This window comes from Sitophilus oryzae, unplaced genomic scaffold, assembly GCF_002938485.1.
Source record: "Sitophilus oryzae breed Bouriz unplaced genomic scaffold, Soryzae_2.0 scaffold_119_pilon_pilon, whole genome shotgun sequence".
NCBI classification, from domain to species: Eukaryota; Metazoa; Arthropoda; class Insecta; order Coleoptera; family Curculionidae; genus Sitophilus; species Sitophilus oryzae.
Genome location: NW_022145837.1, coordinates 2504508 through 2526682, shown reverse-complemented (window position 1 = coordinate 2526682; position 22175 = coordinate 2504508). Strand labels below are relative to the sequence as shown.

The following is a 22175-nucleotide window of genomic DNA, read 5'->3' as shown; positions in this document are numbered from 1 at the left end:
TCCAAACACGTACAATGGTAGCTTTAAGGGTGAATCCAAAAAAGACAAGTTTTATTTTTTTTTAATTCGTTACTTATTAACTTTTTTTTTATTTTTAGGTTTTTGGTATTTTTAATGCTCTAGTCTATGCGTTTGCCACCTACCTTCTGCACAACGAATGGAAAGGAACAAGAACAAACTGAAATTTCTACCTGATTCTCTTTAAATTATTTTTAAAACTGCGACATACTGTATATCTTGTTATAGTACTGAATTAATGCAACTTAGTTTGTAAGGTTGTTCCATAATTTTTATTTTAAATTGATACAAAATTTGTTCAGTTGAATAATATAGACATATTTATATAGGTTGTAAAATAAAGTTAAAAATATCTTTCTCATATCTTGGATGTCATTGTTATATTTATTATTTTATTGTTTAACATATTTTAAGATCGTAATTATATTTATATTGTAAACGACACACAAAAGGTTTTATTATTATCACAAATGGCTGTTTTAAAAACATTATTTCACAAAAAAATATTATTAGAATCTCATGTTTCATTGTATTCATTATTTTTTTTTAATATATAAGGACTCCACTGTCTTGTTTGTGATGTTACTAAAAGAAAAGGTATATAAACAGGGTGATTCATAAAAAGTGACCTTATTTTTTACAAAGCTCTGTTAAAAATACCTGAGAAATTTAAATTATTTATCTACATTGTGTCCAAATATCTTTGAACGCCCTGTATAATACATTGAATTAAAAAAGAATTAGGTATGTTGTAGAGAAATAGTGTCAAATTAATAGATATTTCATAGCAAATTTATACAATCATTAAAAAATACTAAAGTACCTCTATTTTTTCTGTACAGTTCTGATGATATTTTGCAATAATTATTATAATTATTATTATCTTGTTGTTTTGTATATTCTAATATTTAGAGAGTTAATACTTGAGTCTTTTTAGTTTATATTTGATAATGTTTGAGCATAAAAAATTCTTATATCACTTTCTTTTTATTTATTGTTAAGGATCTAATATTAAATTTTTATTTTTTATAATGTTGTTTTATTTCGTACCTCTATTTTGTATTGGAATTATTACTAATCATTCTTGTTGTTATCAATTTAAGATACAGGGTGTGGAATTTTCCATAAACTTTCTAGGTTCAAATTCACATTAGTAATTTTCGGAGAATATTGAAAAATTTAACTATAAATGGTACATGTGAATCAGACTATAAGGTTATACTAAATCAGTACGAAATAAAAAATTTAAAAATACCTACTTCCGAAGATTTTTGAAAAAAAAAACGGATATTTGCGATTTCATTTTTATTTTTTTTATGATTGTTGACAGACCCCTGACAGTGATAGTTGTGTCTGTCATTTAAAGTCACAGGTAAATTTCACTTATTGGACAAACCTCACATTGTAGGTACTTATACCATCTATATACATATCTTTAAAAATAAAGCTTTTGAAAAAATAACTCTATGTTTACTTAATTTTCTGGGAGTGCTATAATATCCTAGCGCATTCGCCATATTTATTAAACAATACTTTTTTAACCTAAACAATAACACATGTTCTATTAACTATAATTACCAGTATTTTGTTACATAGGCACGTGTTCATTTAGAAGAAAATATCAGAAAAAAAACAGAAACATTTGTTTTGTAAGATTACAAAGTAGTAAGCGCACACTTCAAAATAGAAAAAAAATATGTCACTTATTTTTTTCTCGTCTAGGAGCATCTGTTCCAGATTTATTTTAAATTTTAATCTTCGATTTATTTTGACCAAATAAAAAATAAAGATAATAAATTTTATTTTCCTAGATATTTGTCAGTTTCAATGCCAATCGGTTTTTATTATTTTTCGAAATTAGAGCGATTTAATTTTAAACCGGTTGTGTTTAGATTGGTCTTGTGCCAGATATTTGCAAATATCTGCGAAAACGCAGTTTTCAATAAATATCCACATCTCCAAGAGAGTTTCTCCATATTTTTTATTGACTCTTTTAAACAACTTGCTGGTGATTTATGTATAGTATGGTCAGATAAAACGGAAATCTACAGTCAGCGATCTACGTCTACGAAAATCTACAGTCAGCGATAGACAAAATACCAAGACATGAAAAGATAATTCTGTTAGGGGATTTAAACGCATGAATTGGAAACGAGGTAGTGGATGGAATAAAACAAAAATATAACGAGAACATAACTAATAGAAATGGCGAAATTTTGACCGAATTCTGTGGACAGAAAGAACTGAGAATCACAACACATATTTTCCCTATAAAGAAACACAAATACACCTTCTATGACAATAGAAACAATATATCAATAATCGATTATATCATCACCAATCGAAGTTTCTTACCCCAACAAATAATAGACATAAGAGTCTTATCCTCAGCCAACATTGGAACAGATCACAAACTTGTGCTAGGAAAGATACGAATAGGTGCGCCGCTATCCAAAAAAAGACCATCAATAAAAACTGAAAAATTCAATATAGAATCCCTCAACCACGAAAGCACTAAACAACTTTATTCAAACAGATGCCAAACACATGTCACTCTTAACCCCATAGTACAGTTTGATACTCCTAACACAGCTTGGAACAAACTGAAAGAAAACATCTGCAAAGGTGCTAAAGAAGCTTTAGGAACACGTACTGTATCACACAAGAGAAGACCGAACATTAAACCTTGGTTTACATTAGAAGTCAAGAACATTACAAGGGAAAAGAAGGAAAAATACTTACAATACAAGAAATCTCCAACACCGGAGTACCGAAATATCTATACCGAAATAAGAAACAGGACTAATAATAGAGTACGAGAAATTAAAGAAGAATATTGGCAGCGATTTAGTAGCGAAATGGAGGCGGATATGTACGGAGCACAAAAACGTATTTGGAAGATGTTGAGGGGTTTGAAACGAGAAACAAATGAAACAATACAACTAAGAACAATTGCAGAAGATACGTGGGAAAAATATTTCAGAGACTTATACGCAGAAACAGATGAACCAATGGAAGCACAAGAGACAAGCCAAAGAGATAATACAGAAGATCATGCGCAAATCACTTACAAGCAAGTAGAAGAGACAATAAGGAAACTTAAAAATAGAAAATCTCCTAATCAAGATAAGATACCAAACGAGCTAATAAAAAACGCAGGCACGGCTATCATAGAGGAATACACAAAACTGTTTAACATTATATTACAACATAAGAAAATACCAGAAGAATGGAAACAAAGTATAACAATACCCATTTTTAAAAAAGGAGATAAAACAGACCCAACTTAGAGGAACTTAACAAACTATAGAGGAATAACATTACCGAGCACCTCGCTAAAACTTCTAAGATCATTGCGGACAAAATCTCCTCAATAGTGCCAATAAGCGAGGAACAACAAGGATTCCGAAGAAACAGATCAACTACCGATGCATTATTCATACTCAGGCAACTAGTTGAAAAATCCTTAGAATATAACTCTCCAGCCTATCTGTGTTTTATAGATTTAACAAAGGCCTTTTATAGAGTCCAACTAAAAGACATCATCACCACCTTGGAAAGCAGTAATGTCTCGAAAGAACTCACAGAACTTATCAAGGACTTAAACACAAACACAACAACCCAAATAAGAACAAACTTTACCTTAACGCAGCACCTTCGAACTACAACTGGTATTCGCCAAGGCGACAGTCTTAGCTCTCTGTTATTCAACATAATCATGGATCAAGTAATAAAAACCGTCAAGAATACTGGATTAGGATATCGAATGGGAATGCATAAAGTAAACATATTATGCTATGCCGATGACGCAGTACTTATTGCAGAGTCAGAGGACGACCTCCAAAGAATGCTACAAGCTTTTAACAGACAGGCAGAAAAACTTAACATGCAAATTTCCACAAATAAGACCAAATGCATGACCATTACAAAGGAGCCTCTACGGTGCAAATTGGTAATAAAAAACAAAACTATTGATCAGATAATGTCATTCGAATACCTCGGATGCAAAATTACAAACTCAGGGTTCCTGGAAGAAAAAGTAAGGAAACAAGCCAATAAAGCTGCCGCAATATCAGGACATCTTAAATATCCCATATGGAAAAACAAACATTTGAGTACAGAATGTAAGTCAAGAATATACAAACCCTGCATACGACCAGTGATGACATATGGTGCGGAAACCAGAGCTGAAACATCAGTAACAAAGAGAATCCTACGAACTACTGAAATGAAAACCTTAAGAATGATAACTGGATACACATTGAGGGACAGACAGAGAAATGTAGACATAAGAGAAAAGTGCCAAACAAACGACGTTGTCAGATGGATAAGGCAGAGAAGAAGAGAATGGAATCAGCATGTCAATAGAATGGGCCCCGACAGAATAACCATAATAATTCGCAACAACGTACCCCATGGCAGAAGACCTACTGGACGACCACCTAAACGTTGGCAAGACAGTTGGCAGTCAACCTCGCAAGAGTTGCTTAGACGAGGAGGAAACCGGAACTAAACAGGCGATACGCCTTCTAAAAGAAGAAGAAGAAGATAAAACGGAATATTCTTTAAATAACAGGATATTCTATAGTGGAATTCCCAAGGCAAAAGAAAGCAAGGACGACCTGCTCAAACATGGAGACGTTCCATACTGGATGAGGTTCAACAAGTAGGGTCAACATTGAAGGAAGCAAAAACCCGGTGGAGAGCTTTCACTGAAGCCCTTTGCTCCGCGATTCTATAAACAGGGTGTTTCAAAAAACATGTGCCATCCCTCGTGGGGAGATTTCGCACGTAAAAATAAGATTTATTTTTTATAACAACTTAAGTCCGATTCTGCTTTGTTTCGTAGCTACAGGGTGTTAAAATCTAATTATTTTTTCGATTTATTATAATTTTCTTCCAAATGCTTTTAGCGATTCCAATGAAATTTTGAGGGTTAAAGTTACTATAAATGCGATATATTTTAACGCTAAAAAAGTGTCGACATTTTCACCAGGGACGTCCGTATGGGTTATCACTGGAATATTTTTCAAAAAGAAAGCATGTACGCCACTGACTTCCTTTTCTCTTTTTAGCGAAATGGTGTAAGCAGTTTCATGCCGATTAAAAGTTATCTCTTGATATTTTGTCGATTTCGGGCTCCTTGATGAAATAAATGCAATTTTATTAATTTGCCTTGATCCGAGTCTAATAGCAACCCTTAAAAAATTTAATATCATTAACTTGCGAAAGTTTTAAATAAGTACTCATTAATTCCTCATCAAAAAATATTAAAAAAAGTCCCTATAAACATGGGTATGGAAATGCATGGTTTTAGAGTTACCTACAGGATGTTAAAACTTTTTAAAATTATTTTTTTTTGAAATTATCTTAAATACCATTATTTTTTTTTATTTGAAATTGCTCTAGGTTGGACTAATAGTAATAATAACTAATGGCAATAATATTTAATAATAAATTAAGTAAAATGTATAATTCATTAATTTTATTAATTGTGATTAATAAAATTGCGTTTATCTCACCAAAAAGGCCGAATTCAACAAAATATCAAGAGATAACATTTTCAATGGCATTAAACGGCCTATGATGATTCAAAAAAAAAAAGTCAGTGGCGCACATATTTTTTTTTTGAAAAATATTCCAGTGATAACCCATATGCACGTACGTCCCTGATAAATTTATCGACACTTTTTCAGCATTAAAAGATGTATCACTTATAGTAACTTTTACCCCCAAAATTTCATTCGAATCACTTAAAGTACTTGAACGAAAATGATAATAAATCGAAAGATTATTAAGAATTTAACACCCTGTAGCTACGAAACAAAGCAGAATCGGACCTATGTTGATATGAAAAATAAATCTTATTTTTCATCACGAGAGATGGCACATGTTTTTTGAAACACACTGTATTTACTTCTAATAATAATAGGCCAGTCGCCAAGTATTAAAAAATAGCTTATGGCGGGAGCAAATCCGGACAAGCTGGAATAAATTTTATTTTGTTTAGTTTAGTGGAAGGAACCACGTGCAAAATTTGAACCACCCCCAAAGCCCGGATTTGGCCGCCATCTTGGAAAAAGTGGCTAAAATTTGGTTTATTTTTCATTATTTGTCAATAACTCGATTTCTATCACCTTTAGTGCAAAAAATGTTCAGACCAAAATTAAAGAAGAGGAAAAACTCTATTAAAAAACGTTCTATGTATTTTTTTCCGTGCGATGACCCGTTTCCAAGTTATCTCGATTTAAACACGCTAAATATATTATAAGCAGTTATTATTTTCTCTATTCTAGTCAGTTTTTGTTTTTCCGAGAACCTTACTCTTTTTATTTCTCCATGTATTTTGTGACAACATTTGCGACACCACATCCGCATTATACAGACAAGGAAAATTGAAATTCGTTAATGTTTTAATTAATATTAATATTATAGACAGCTGCACAAACTTTCAAAGACCCAAACGCATCCCCAGAAGATATAGGAGAAGCTGGAGAACGATTTCTTCTTCATCTATATGGATCCAAAAAATGCGACTCACTAGATAAGTACAGATACCAGTTTTTCGTAAAATCTATTACCAAAAGCTTACCAAACCTAGCATCATTACCACCGACCAAAGACGCAGCTCGCTTGCACTCCTTCCGTACGTACAGTCAGGTACAGCTATGGTATGGCAATGAAAAATCACCTCTGGATTCGGGATAGAAAAATTCAAAGAATGGGTTGATGCCCATTGCTACTCCCCAAGATGCAGCTCCCCAAGAATTATTAAATCTGATTCCATGTAAATGTGCCAAAGGTTGTAAATAATTCATCTTGTAGTTGCCGTAAAGCAGGTTTGCGTTGCTCGGTAATGTTGTCAGGGCAAATCATGTTCGAATAGTTTGGAGATGGCAAAATTAGACGAAGATGAGTACGAGGACAATTTTCCTCTCGATAAAGATCAAGGAACAGAATATTCTGCACCTGATGAACCAAATCCGGAATATGATCCAGATATGGAAGACATTCAGGAAGATTATATTGAATAGCCAGTAACATCAAAAAAACGAAGAAACCCTGATGAACCTTCCACCTCAAAAGAAACCTAAGTTGACGACATATGGATTAGGCCTATTGAAAATGGGAAGACCACTCAAAAAAAAACGTGCCGGGTACCTACTTTACCTCAAGGCAGCTCCCTGAGAGATCAGGCGGTTAAACATGATTTTCCACCAGTCGCGCAACAATTAAAATTTAGTCAGCAGGCTACTGCCAACTAGTAGCAAACAAGTTTTTAGGCTTTATGTATCGGGGGTGCCGCTCAAGGTGGTGTGGAAACAAGTACAGTTAACCCCGGATATATTGAACACGTACATTATATCAGACTTTAATTTTGTTTTCGTAAAATTCGATACTTTGGGTAGTCGCACGAAAAAGAACCAGACAACGTTTTTTATAGAGTTTTTCCTCTTCTTTAGTTTTGTTCTCTACATATTTTGCACTAAAATTAATAGAAATCGAGTTATTGACAAATAATGAAAAATAAACCGAATTTTAGCCAATTTTTCCAAGACGGCGCACAGAGGGGATTTTTTCCAAATTCGTGGTCAAAATTTAAAATTCTGAAATGAGCAATATTCTCATAATTAATATTTGAAACGACAGGCAACATATCTATCTATTAAGCTAAAAAAAAATTATTATAAATTTTTACCGTATTCTCTAGTTACGTTGATCCAAAGTTAGCTTTGGCAAGACAAAAATGTTATGCTGGCTGTCATTACTTAAATTTTCGTTACTAATGACGTTTGGTTTTATTGTGTTTCCAATAATTTTTTGCGAAAAGTGAAACATGGATTGTGTACCTTCATGTATGTAGAATAATATAATATTTTACTTAGTAGTATTTTAAAAATGCATATATAAACTTTTATTGGCTTTGTTTTCTATTGTTCAAAATGAAAAAAGAAAAAATTAAGCGTTCATTCGGTTAAGCATTTGGTACCCTATTAATACGTATTAAGCTCAATGCTTTTCACTGTCTTATTTATCAATGCTTAATCTTTAACTGTGTCAAAAGTGACTGCTAGTTTTTGCTAATCTGTTCAAAATAACAGATTTTTGGCTCTAAACGTAATGTGAAATCTACTAATAGAATAAACTGTCTCACTAACAGCCACTTGCATCAACATTTTTTTTAAGAGGCCGTTAGGTTAAGGGTCTTTTAAGTGCCATTTTAACACTGATTGATGACCTGTACGTCACGTCAAATAAATGGCACCTTTAAATTTAATTGTACTTTAGTTAACGGACACTTAAAAAAATGTCTGTGAAAGTGACTGTAAGTGACGGATATAGGCACATATCAATGCACAGCTTAAACCTCTGGGTCTAGAGACTCGAAATTTTGCACAAAGGTTTCTTATACAAAGTAGGCGAGCAATAAAAAAGAATTTTATAAAACTTGAATTTAAAGGGGTTGTAATTACCCTTTCAATATTGAAATGTTTTTTATTTAAGAAACCACTGGTTTCGCGACAAAATGCTTGAACACGTATTTTTATTTTTGTTTTTGACATACGAAGATATTTTTTCCACAACGATTGTCCCATAGGGGGTGAATACAACCCCCTTTTCATCAAGCTGAAACCAATGGGAGTAAAAAGCTGAATTTTGGCTTACGTATAAATTGTTAGGTGTAGAGGTTCAATAAGTAGGGTATTTTTCAAAACCCAAATTTTAAGGGATGAACAACCCCTTAAATATTTTTTATTTAAAAAACTATTGATTTTGGTGAAAAGCGATAGAAAATACGTGTTCAACCATTTTTCTGCAAAATTAACCAATTTTTAAAAAAAAATATATTTTAGGGGTTGTACACTCCCTTAAAATTTATATGTAATGAAAATGAAAAACATAAGAACGAAACATAATAAGAACAATTTGCAAAAAATACATGTGTAAAGATGAAAACTACTGAATATTTTCTTCTAATAATTAATATTACCTCTGTTTCGAACTTTGCAATTTTTTGTCACCCTGTATAGCATCAAAGTGTATAATAGACATTTTCTTAGTAAATATGACTCACTTTTAATGTAAATACTAGTTTCGAAAAGAAATAGTAAGTTTATGCTACAAAAATCATTTTGGCCACGAATTTGGAAAAAATCCCCTCTGTGCGGCGGCCAAGTCCGGGCTTTACGGGGAGTGCAAATTTAATACGTACTTCTCGACACCAAAATAAACAAAATAAAACTTATTCCAGCTTGTCCGGATTTGCTCCCGCCATCGATGCACTTGCCCACTGGCTTAAAAATCAGATTAAAAAATCTCTGATATCAAATATAAAATATAACGTGTAATATTCTCACTCAAACTCAAACTTCGCATGAGGGGCATTTAAAAATTAAAGATCCAAGACAGCTTATTTAATTGACCTATACCAAGACTACAGCAGGTTGACCTCTTTACCTGAAAACAGGTCATGAAAGCTTTCGACCGCGCCCTTCTACGTTTCGTCCATGGTTCTGTGCCCATCCTCAGGGTCACGCTGTCCGGTTTGTTTAACTTTAACCGGCGGCTGGTTAGTTTTAACTGGACGTTAGTAGGTGGCGGGTAGTATTGTACCAAGCAGCAGGAGTAGTATAATCGATCGCCTACTCTGATTCACACAAAAACGACGCAATCGTGCTCGCAGGATTTGTTATTTTCGGAGTCTGACAGAACGTGGTGTTTGTTGGTTTTCGTATTTTATACAGAAAAATCAAGCCTAGGATATCGAGTTTCATTTAATAGAATTCAAATGTAAGTGTTGAATGATTTTTTTTAGAGTTTTTAAACTGCATCTGCATTTTTATGATTTTTTTTCACAAAAAAATAATATAATAGGACTAAATTTAATTTAGTTAAATGCTTCTAAAGCTTATACAATAATATTAAAAAAATAAAGCAATTTTGTTCATATTATACACATACATGGACTAAAAATATAAGCTTGAGTGCATTATTTACTATTTACGTGACTTAATATTTGCATATTTTTTTTATGATTCATTAGAATTACATTAGAATCGTACATAACAGGAAATTAAAGTTATAAGAAACGAAATTAATGTAATTTATATTAAGTTTCTGTAATATTATTATTTACATCTTATAAGTGGATGAAAAATAGATAATAATAAATGTATCAAAACCTTTGATACATTTATTAATAATATTATTATTATTCCACTTGGTGTGGTGAGAAACTCCCGAATAAGAAATAGTTTAAATATTATATTATAAGTATAGTACCGTATGATCGAAAAAAAAGGCGTCCAAGAAGGCTGGGCTTGAATCATAATTTTGCCGCGGGCAATCTCTAGACGTCATTTACTAAAAATTGACATAAAACTCGTCAAAAATTAACACTAGAAATACTAAGAAAGGATAGAACGTTCCCAGACACACAAATCTATTTCCAAAATATTATTTTTTCCCGAAATTTTAAACTACACTATTAAAGAATTTTTATTCAATATAAAAATAAATTACACCCTTCTTAAGGCCAACTCCCAGTAAGAACCATTAAAAAATAAGGAAAAGTAGGGGCCAAGTAAACGATAACGTCTAGGGCTTGATCTCGCCAAAATTTTTATAGGTTGCCAGATTCCTCAGCCGTCTTTGACGTCGTTTTTTTTCGATCATATGACATTCTATCAAAAACTTGTTTCTTTATAATTTTATAAAGCATGCTAATTGTTGTTTAAAAGACGTAGTTAACATGCTGATGTTATTATTTAAATAACAACAACGTCATGAAATTTAGTTAGTTACAAAAACTTTATTTAATAAAAGCTTTTTAATAATAATCAATGTAGAAGATTAGTGGTTAATATAATTATTGAGTAATTATTATTAAGAGGAATACTTGTATATAAAAAATATACTTGTATAATATACATAAACTTTTTATAAACTAAAAGTACATACCTAACTTGTACGTTTATCACCAATATTTGCGAATGCAGATAAGGAGAATACTGCAAATAAAATTTACAGGAATTTTAGATTACTAACAGTGCAAACTCATGATTTAATGTTATTACCCGACCATACCAACAAGCTATTAAGATCGACAAAAAAAAAGTTTTTTTAATTTCATTAAAAATGAGTTATTTGAATGACCTAAATACAAGATATTTTCATGGTGCCCATCTGTTTGTCTGTCTGTCCGTCTGTCTATAAAACGATAACTCAAAAATCGCTAAACCGATTTTAACCAAATTTGACACAAAAATACTTTGGCACCCGAGAATCTGGCCATTAGTTTTTGGTAGGGGTAGGAGGTTGGTAAGAGGGTAAGGGAGGGGGTTAAAAATTTTAAAAAATCGTAACTCCAAAATTACAGTAGCTAGCGAAACGCGGTTTCCAATTTAAGATTAGGAATAATATTTGCAACAAAATTTGTAATAACATCAAACTCAGTCAAAGTCGCAGTTTTTGAGATAATTGAAACTAAAAGAACTGCCTACCAACTTTTTATTAACATAATTTAGTATGGGCGACTATACGTGCCTCCCGGCGCAATTTTTTTTAATCAAATAAAGTGAAATGAATTTGTGAGTAAATTTTCTTAAATATTTTCTTTATAACTTATTTATTTGAATATAAATACGCTCTATTACTCTATAGATTCTATAATATTATAAAGTAGCTCAGAATATCACTAAAAGAAATTCTTAAATTTTTATTTCAGTAACTTTGTATTATGGGTTACTATTATTTATATTTATAGATCTATTCACGAATGGTTTACATCATCGTATGCCCGGTGAAATATCGTGGGTGAGAATCATATTGTAGGAGGATAGACAATTTTATATTAGTTATGCATATTAAAATATATACACCTTTTACGTAATTGCAAACATCTACATTATAATTAATTTAACTCTATGTTCATGTTGTACAGGGTGAGTCAACGATAGAGTAGTCTATTCCATTATCAAAAGTCCATTATCTCTTTTGTTTCAAGGTTTACAAAAAAATGTTTAATATAAAACTTACAGGGATGGTTAAGATACACATTTTAAAATTATTATAGAGTATACAAGGTGCTTCAAAAAAGTGTAGCGGCTATAACATATGTTTTTTTAAATGCAACACCCTATTTTTTATTTTATTTTTAGATTTTGCGTAAAATTCCATAACTTTTTTATATATAATGTTATATATCTAAAATTAATAGTTTTTGTAATATTTCAATTTATTTAAACAAATGTTAAATTGCAGCGTGGTAAAAAATTGTCAGTGGTGCCATTGTTTCTGAAGTTGGAGTACCAAAATTTGGTAGGAGAGTTTTATAGAGATGAAAAAAAAGATATATGTAAAGATATTTTAGTTAAATGATACAGGGTGTTCAAAATATATTTATGAATTTCAACTACTTAAAATTAAAAAATCTCAAATTTTTTAAATGGGACACCCTATATATTATTATTTTTTCTGATAGATTTGACAAAATTCTTCAACTTTTATTAAGTATGTCATATCCCTATTTTTAATAGTTTGCGATTTATTCCCATTTTTTCTATTCTTACCCATATTTTCAATACAATCACCCTATAAAATCATAGTTGCCATGACAAAACAAAATTATTTATTACTTACCTTTAACAGGTAGCTTCATAATTAGTTACAATAGCTGGTATTAGTTAAAATTAATTAACTTTACTCAAATAAACTAAATCGCAGTAGTGAATTTCTTGGTGTATTTCTATATTATGAAAGATGACATTTGGGATTTTTCGTCGGGGCGAATAGCCACAGATTAAGGTAATACTAGATTACCTAATTGCTGAAGACTACTGATATATGAATTTTCTTCGACATACAATAAAGTTTTTTCTCGTAGTAATTCTGGTTTATAATTCATTTGGTAAAACCAATATTACTACTGCCGCGAAACCGTCCCATTACACACTGAAGATGTTTTCTAGATAATACACATCTATCCTTATAGTAGTTAGGTAAACCTAAATAACCAAAACATGTGGTTTTCTAAGCTTGTCCGTGTATATCCATCAGATTGACTAATTATTAATTTCAAGAACATCTGTAACTATTATCTCTACCATTTATACTTATTACAACAAATTAAACTAAAATCCTAATTTTGTTTTTAACTTGCTTAACAGACATTAAATTGTGATAATTATTTCTTTTTGTCATGGTAACTATGATGTTATAGCGCAATTGTATTAAAAATATGGGTAAAAATAGAAAAAATTGGAATAAATCGCAAACTAATAAAAATAGGTATATGGCATTCTTAATAAAAGTTGAAGAGTTTGGTAAAATCTATCAGAAAAAATGATAATATATAGGGGGTACCATTTAAAAAATTGAAATTCCTTAATTTTAAGTACCTAGTTGAAATTCCTAAATATATTTTGAACACCCTGTAACATCTAACTAAAATATCTTTACATAGGTCTTTTTCTATATCTCTATAAAATTCTCTTACCAAATTTTAGTTTTCCAACTTCAGAATCAATGCCATCATTGACAATTTTTTAACCCACTGCAACATTTGTTTAAACAAATTTAAATTTAACAAAAACTATTAATTTTAGGTACCTATATAACATTATATATAAAAAAGTTATGGAATTTTGCGCAGAATCTAAAAATAAAATAAAAAATAGGTTGTTGCATTTAAAAAAACATATGTTATATTCGCCACACTTCTTTGAAGCACCCTGTATACTGTACAATAATTTTAAAATGTGTATCTTAACCATCTCTATAACTTTTATATTTAATATTTTTTTTGTAAACCTCGAAACAAATGAGATAATGGACTTTACTCTATCGTTGACTCACCCTGTACATCAAATAAGGGAAAAAATGTATAAAATAAAGATAACTTTATGTATTTTTGAGAACTATTTTCAATTAAAACAATAAGCCATACAGCTTGTGGAATTAAAACCATACCTGCTAGAATAACTGTCAATAAGCCCGCATCTTTTAGGCAAAAATCTACGCTAAGAAAAGATACGTACAACTTATTTTAGACAGGAACTATCAGAAACAAGAAATAGCCCTCTTATCCGATAGTCAAGCAGCCTTAAGGGCGATCAACTCAATAACCATCAATTCGAATTTAAAGTTGGTGACAGGATAGCTAGAGAAGCTGAACAAATCAGGCAAAGAAAATGAAATCCTCCTACTCTGGATGCCTGTTAACTAAGGGGTAGAAGGTGATGGAAAAGCAAACGATCTAGCTAGAAAAGCAGCCAACACTCCACAAGAAATAGTAACACAATAATAGATCTATAAGGTCGCGGTGATTAACAGTCTACTAATCTACAACTATCAATACATTGATTACTACACACACCGGAAAAGTCTAGGGATATTACAATTTTATCCAGCCATCATCAGTAATTTTATTATTTGCATTTCTGATATAATAAAATTAAAATAAACAAATAGTTTACAGGACGTATTGGAAATAAAAATGCGAAATTTACCGAATTTTTCAAATTTACCTTGATTTTTATTGAACTCAAAAAATATACACATTTTTTTATTCTACACTGTGAATTAAAAAAAAAGATAAAACCATTTTTACTTAATAAAGGGTATGGCCTCCTCTACTGTTCATTACAGCCCTACATCGTCTATCCATGCTCCTGATCGGGTTGTCGATCTCTTCTTGAGGTACAGCCTGCCACGCTGCGTTCACGGCCCGAACCAGATCCCTACGAGTTTCACGAGGCATACCCATTCTCAAAATTCTTCTTTGGAGCGAGTCCCATACGTGCTCGATGGGGTTGAGGTCAGGAGATTGTGCCGGCCAGGGTAAGATGTTTAATTGATGAGCATTGATAAACTCACTTACCACTCTGGCTGTATGAGGCCGTGCATTGTGATGCATGAAAATAAAGTTTCTCCCAAAATCATTGGCATATGGTAACACGACAGGCTCAAGAATTAAATCACGATATTTGATTTCTGTTAGAAACCTTTCAAGAAAAACGAGATCGGTTTTTCGGCCTAACTGGACTCCTCCCCAGACCATAACTGTTCCACCTTGATAAGGGTGCATTTCCTGAACATGATCCAACCGAATAAGATTTCCCGGTTGTCTCCATACCCTAAGCCTTCTCGAATCCGGATGAATTCCAAAGCGTGACTCATCAGTGAAGAGAACATTGGCCCATTGTTCATTCGACCACTGAACATGATCTTGGGCCCACAAATATCGTACCTCTCGATTTCCTCTCGTTAAGGGTTGATCTCTCCAGGGGCGTCTGCTTCTTAAGTTGACCTGTCTTAATCTATTGCGAACAGTGTCAGGACTAACGGTTACATTATGTGTTTCCTGGAGAATTAAACTAAGCTCTGGTGCTGTAAGAGTCGGTCGGCGCGAGCATTTAATTGTAAAAAATGATCTTGCTGAGGGGTAGTAATGCGATGTCGCCCTGTGTGCCTTTCAGCAACATCACCACTTTCACGGTAGCGTGCACTTAATCGCAATATTACACTTTGCGTTGTATTTAATGCTCTAGCTACGTCGATTTGGCGCATTCCAGCTTCGAGCATACCCATGGCCCTTAGCATTTCGTGTGTGTTAAGATGTCTACGCTCCCATAATGTCGTTTAATACTAAACAGAGTTATTTGAATGAATTTTGGCCAGTTATCATAAAAACATAGCCAGTACAGGTTAAATTCGAACAATTGATGCTAGGTGCTTTTTATACATTTGACAAAAAATGCACAAACACTTCTGCAAATATCTCAAATTTAGAAATAACTAGTGTGACTACATCGTTTCAATCAAAGTAGAAAGAATCGGCCTACAAATATGTGGTTGTTTATTCAAAACATTTATTTTTAACTTTAATAAAATGATATCCCTAGATTTTTCCGGTGTGTGTATCTTTCTTGTGGTTATCCTGTATAGCAAAACTTGAATAATACTTATTTATATAACTGTGACTTAATAATTATCTCATATATACCGTATTTTTATTGTTTTTCAGAGTAAATAGGTCACAATGTCGCATACAGTGACCGTGACAAGGACGACCACAACCACCACTACTTCTGCCATCATTATCAATTCCGGCTATTTGAAAACATGGCCTGGATTACTTAAATTGGCACAATTGGTAAGAATAGAACTTCTTTTTAACTGAAAATTTAAACATTTTTACAAGAAATTTCCAAAAAATATAAAATGTTTATCTTTTTACGAAAAAAAAGTTCATAGACGTGTTTGTTGACTGAGGTTAAAATATACCACCCCGATTTTTTCTTTTCACCCCGTATAGTTTATGTAATAAAAAGTTTATTTCAAAATACACGGTTTCGATTTACGCTGTTTTCAAGGAACGTAATGTAAGAACAGCGTAAAATACTTAAATAAAATTTTTAAAAAATATTGATCTGATTTCGCTTTTAATTCAAAAGAAACGCATTGTATTAACAAGCTGAAACTGTATAACGTATGACCCTTCCAACAAATGAAGCAGGTTGATCTTGACCCAAAATTTACAAGGTATTCTTCCAATTTCTCTAAGAGGATTATTTGTGTTTTAATCATAATAATTGTATGCAAAACTTGTTTACTACAAAGATGGACACGTTATTTTTGATATATTACACAATTATTCTTTTTATAATAATAATATTACAAAACAAAGCGATTTAAATAAAAAAATACATGAGTAATATTTAATAATAATTATTGTTTGAAAGCTAGAATTGAATTTTAATACAATAAAATTCCCAAAGATGCTATAAATTCAGAGACTGTGAATTTTATTGGGAAAATTAGATGTGCACACAAAAAATTATGATGTATGCTCTTTTCCTGGTGGGGGTGGCTATACGAAAAGGTAGAAAATGAGAAAAGAAAAAAAAGAGATGTTAAGTGAACCCTAAAAAAACTTTTATTCGAAATACTGACGATTTGAACACTACTAAAAGTCATGACAGATTTGTTTAGAGATACATAGTTCTCAGCACCACACTATATTGACGATTTTAATTATTTCGGCGTGTGGAAATCGGTAGATTATGTTATTCCCGTGATTCTTGAATTCATATCCTTCAAAATACAAGAATAACCACGCTTGAAAATATCCAGGTGATGTTTTTTACCACTTTATGACTCTCCCATTTACTTATGTCACTTTTAAATCACAATAAACAATAATAAAGATAATAGAAATTGGACTTTTCAGTTCTAAAAAAAATGTTATAGAGTTTTTAATATTTGTAAACTGTTTTTTATCAGATCTTGGGCATAGTTACCGTGGGAATGGTCTCCTTTTACATCCAGAAGTATCAGAACATGATCCAGACTCCAGAACTGTTCTTCCTTATTGTGGCAACTATTTTCATGGCTGGAACATTCTTTCTACTACTTTCCTGTCTACTATCCATAGCTACGGCATCAATATTACCCAAAACGATATATGTAAGTATGAAAATAATGTAGTAACATAATAACAGTTTTTACTCCTCTCAGTACTATTAAAAAAGACATTTACCTCTACATTCTGTCTCTGTCTGATCACTGAGTGTTGTTATAAACTTTAGTACGACTAAAATCAGAAATAGAGAACTAACCTCTGTAAAACCGTCTTAGATACTGGCTTTTGTCAAAGCCCTGAGACTGTTATGATGAGTTATAACTCAAGAACTAGACCTAGAAGGTCGCGGTGATTAACTTCAATCCATCGGTGGTTTTAAATAGAAAATACATTATTTTAAATAACAAAATGGTTCATACAAGTAATATAGTTTCAGTACAACCCTGGTAAACTTTACAGACGATATTATTGACAGAAAGTCAAGGTCCATTACTCGTAAATTATTTTTATTACTACTCTGCGTGGAGAAATACGAGCTGGTGATCATCATTTTCGTAATTGGCATATAAAAATAGCGTTTGGGTCTCCTTGGGAAATTCTTTTTATCCCGCATCATCGACTAATCGATTCGTTCCGATGCTATTTATTTCGTAATGTTGTTGTTTTTTGACATTTATGCATATTAACAATGATTTAATAAAGATTTCTTATTTATTTTTACGTTATTGTCCAAGGAAGCGACAAATTTGTGTAAGACAGGACGAAAAATAGATATCAATATCTTGTCTCATCTTTTTCCCTAGATTACATACAGAATTTCCCACACTAGTCCGAAAAAGTGGCAAAATAAGCGTTCGGCATTTAACGTTTTATGTAAAACTGGCTGGGTATTTTTACACAAATGAAGAAGGAAATTAAAGATAAAGGATTATACTATATCCGTATTGTAGCATATTTTTAGACAACTTCTTTGTTTTTAAGATTTTGATGGTCAATCATCAACAAAATATTCCTTATGTTTGGACTAAATTTTCTCGAAAATAAAGACATAATTTAAAATCCCCTTACAAACGGAAATAGATTGAAGTTTTGTGATTACATTGATATATAATTTATATGGTTTTGTAACAAATTGCTCTCTATTTTATGGCAAATGCTGAAGCTCTGCAAACCTTAGTCAAGCCTTAATCCAAGCACGTGTGTTTGGAATTTTGGGTGTGGCTTAACACGACAGGATCGGGCTAAGCCTTAGGCAGGTTTCTAAAATATAATATATATTTCCTTCGGCCCCACACTCGCTTTACCAGACCCCTGAGAGCGACCCGAACAGTACAGCGAATATACTTTTAAATGTTAATTTTTTTAGTGCAATGCTTTAATAAATCCGTAATTATCATAATATATGTTTTTTCTCTTTTTCAGGAAGTAATATACCACGGATTTGCATTCTTGTTTCTACTTGCCGCAGGATTGACATTCGTCGTTTACGTGAATCAAAAGAAAAATTCTTACTACTATGACTATGATGCCTATTTAGCTGCAGCAGTAAGTACTTTTAAACTTAACATAAGTCACCCAGAGACTATAGTGAAAACCTATCTCAATTTTTGAAGTGAAACTTCTTTAGGTCGTAACACACGAGCTAGCGTCAGGAAAAGTGGTAACGGCAGTGTTGCCACAGCTACCACAATCGCGGTAGATCTACCCCTTTGTAATACCATATTACATATCGAGGCGGGTAGTGTTTCATTACTGTCGAGAGATTAACTAAATCTCGAGACAATAATGAAAACTTTCCTGCGAGGTTTGTATACTATTTTATTTACAAACCACATCATTAATCAAAAATAGGGACAGTATTTTATTTTGAAAGAAAAAATAAATATGCGAAAATTTGTCGTTTTCTGTTTTGGCATTTCCATATCTATAGTTACCGGTACCAATGGTTGTTAGGGCGCAAACCTTCAACAGCAAAACAAACAACTAAGTGACAGTTTTGAATTTCTCGTTCGCTTTTTCAAATTTATATAACATAGAAAGCCAGAATGTTGTCGGGAAGTTCTGATATAGTCTATAAAATGAATAACTTTGAATTTTGACCGTTATATTTTACCAACATGGCAAATATAAAATCCCGCTGTCAAAACAGTTACTGATATTCTTTAAATTGAGTGCCTGAACGAATCAGATAGGTAACTCTTTTTACTTTCGTGAAATAGAAAAGGAAAATGATAAAACAAGTGACTCTTCTTCTTCTTCCTCTTCTTGCAAAAATCAACACGAAATGTCTTAATGTACAAAAGTAAAATCTCATCAGCTTTTGACATTTCTAAATATTAGACCAATGCCGTCTCTAATAGAACAGCCTCGGAGCGAGATTTATGACGTCACGCTAGTTAGATACTACGGATTAATAAATATGTTGGAGAATACATGGAAAACAATTATTCCTCGTATTTTTGGTTTGTATTTTAAAAATGATATAGTTTACAAGAAATATACATAATATACAGTTAATAAATACAATATAATATATACCTATTTATAGTAATAAATGCTTTGGCAAATAAACTATGAACCATACAAATGCAGCAAATGTTTTACAATATACAAATAATGAATAGGTGGTACATAAGATAATGGTTAAAATATAAAATATATTTTAAATTTTTGGGTTCGAAAATCGATCTAATTAAACAAAACACATTCAATATCTACTAATAGTGATTATTATTTGCATTCACAAAATTTATTTATATATTATAATGTTCACTGCAATTAATAAACTAATATAAACTTGTCAAAAGATGACCACATAGTTTTTTAAATTATTATTCTTAACACAAAAACTATCTACATTGACTATGGAGTACGATTTCAGCCATATTGTAAAACATTTGCTGCATTTGTATGGTTCATAGTTTATCTATGAGAGGGTAGAAAACGAAAGCAATCGGCTCGGTCTGGAACTAAATACGCAAAAAACCAAAATCATGATAGTTGATAGGCCACATAACAACCATCCAAATATAAGTCATATCGACCGCTTTGAAGTCGTTAAGTCATACGTATACCTGGGATCACTATTGACAAATACAGGGACATCGGAAGAAGAGGTGAAGCGTAGGTGCAACATGGCAAAGGTAGCTGTTGGGAGACTGACCAAGATCTGGAAAGACCGCCAGATTTCAAGAGCCACCAAAAACCGGCTAGTCAACTGTTTGGTACTCCCAATATTGACGTATGGCTACGAATCGTGGACTCTCAGGCAGGCGGAACGTAAGAAGATCGATGCTACCGAGATGTATTGTTATAGACGTATGCTCCGTATCCCATGGACTGAACGCCGTACAAACGTTTCCATTATAAATCAACTTAATATTACTAACAGGCTTTCCTGTAAAATCCGACTAAAACAACTAAAATATTTTGGACATATAATGAGGAAAAGTCCGGACAATATGGAAAGACTCATAATTCAAGGCAAGGTGGAGGGACGTAGACCACGTGGCCGCACTCCAACTCGATGGATAGACCAGATCACGACTAGCTGTAGCAAGCCAATGCACGATGCCATCGAGATGACAAAAGACAGAGGCGCATGGAGAAAAATCATCCATGATATTACGCTGACCACTACACTCCCTAATGGGGGTCAGGACTGAAGAGAGAGTTTATCTGCCAAAGTATTTATTATCTATATATTATCTATAGGTATATATACATATATTGTATTTATTAACTGTATATTATGTATATTTCATGTAAACTATATCATTTTTAAAATACAAACCAAAAATACGAGGAATAATTGTTTTCCATGTATTCTACAACATATTTATTAATCTGTAGTATCTAACTAGCGTGACGTCATAAATCTCGGTCCGAGGCTGTTCTATTAGAGACGGCATTGCGTCAGCATGGCCGCAAGTTGCTAACCAGAGAAAAGTAGGGGGTGATATGAAATAGCATTGAAAGTATACCGGTGTGCCGAAAGAAATGTTAAGAATATTGCTTCGGAGACAGTCTTGATGACATATTTTAGCGACATGGCAAGGCAGAAAAGCTATCTACTCTTTGGGCTACGTACAGCATGATACGGACAATGCTAGAATTAAGGGAAAAGACTGGCATATGAAAATATCACAAACTCGTCGCTTTTTTAAAACGCCAGAATGTAGGTTTTAAGCCAAAGAAGTCTAGCATTTTTACCAGTCACAAATAAATGTATTAAAATCTTCAATTATTATTGTTAATCTTCTTGTTTATTTTTGTTGATGTTAGATAAGTATTTAATAAAGATATTACAAGAATATTTTGCACACTTATGAATATTTTGAATATTACACACATAGTGCACACACTGATTTTTTTAAAGCAACACACTGTATATTATTTTTCACAACAGTATCATAACAAATCTGAGAAAAAAATGTTGTAGTCGTATGTATAGTCACCGGTATAGTTTACGTATTAATAAGAAAATAATAGTTTACTCTTCTGGTAGGCTTTTTATTTAATATCTGTATTTTTTTCTAGATTTTGGGATTGGTCAATGCAGCTCTATACTTAGGCAGCACTATTTTCGCCCTAAGAAGCTACAGGGGACTGTAAAAAACTTCTGCCCAACTTTGTTTTAATTTTACTTAAATTAATTTATTGCTAAACAGACAACAAGACTTGAATAGAAGATAATATTACGAAGTAACTTGTACACCACACGAAAAAAACTTATTTTTCAATAATATACTCAACCTAATATTTCTATACTGTTATAAATGTATACAATGAC

The 22175-nt window shown here is 32.1% G+C and overlaps 2 protein-coding genes across 2 annotated transcripts in view; both read left to right on the top strand.

Moving 5' to 3' along the window:
- Positions 1–1041, top strand: part of LOC115891914 (CKLF-like MARVEL transmembrane domain-containing protein 4) — a 38194-nt gene extending 37153 nt beyond the window's left edge. Inside the window, exon 4 of the mRNA XM_030912514.1 lies at positions 99–1041. Within this exon, the coding sequence (XP_030768374.1) occupies positions 99–182 (84 nt within the window). The 3' untranslated portion in view covers positions 183–1041. The remainder of the gene's footprint in view (positions 1–98) is intronic.
- Positions 1042–9594: 8553 nt separating this feature from the next.
- LOC115891913 (CKLF-like MARVEL transmembrane domain-containing protein 8) lies at positions 9595–22166 on the top strand. Its single transcript, XM_030912513.1, has 5 exons — positions 9595–9810; positions 16046–16174; positions 17305–17487; positions 18806–18928; positions 21923–22166. The coding sequence occupies exons 2-5, from the start codon at positions 16061–16063 to the stop codon at positions 21995–21997; spliced, it is 495 nt and encodes a 164-aa protein (XP_030768373.1). The 5' UTR covers positions 9595–9810; positions 16046–16060; the 3' UTR covers positions 21998–22166.
- Positions 22167–22175: the final 9 nt, after the last annotated feature.

What these genes read in the sequence shown, in the direction of transcription:
- LOC115891913 (XM_030912513.1), top strand. Translation starts at nt 16,061, where the DNA reads ATGTCGCATACAGTGACCGTGACAAGGACGACCACAACCACCACTACT. An exon ending in TACTTAAATTGGCACAATTG is followed by an intron (nt 16,175 to 17,304) that starts GTAAGAATAGAA and finishes GTTTTTTATCAG; the next exon opens with ATCTTGGGCATAGTTACCGT. An exon ending in ATGCCTATTTAGCTGCAGCA is followed by an intron (nt 18,929 to 21,922) that starts GTAAGTACTTTT and finishes ATTTTTTTCTAG; the next exon opens with ATTTTGGGATTGGTCAATGC.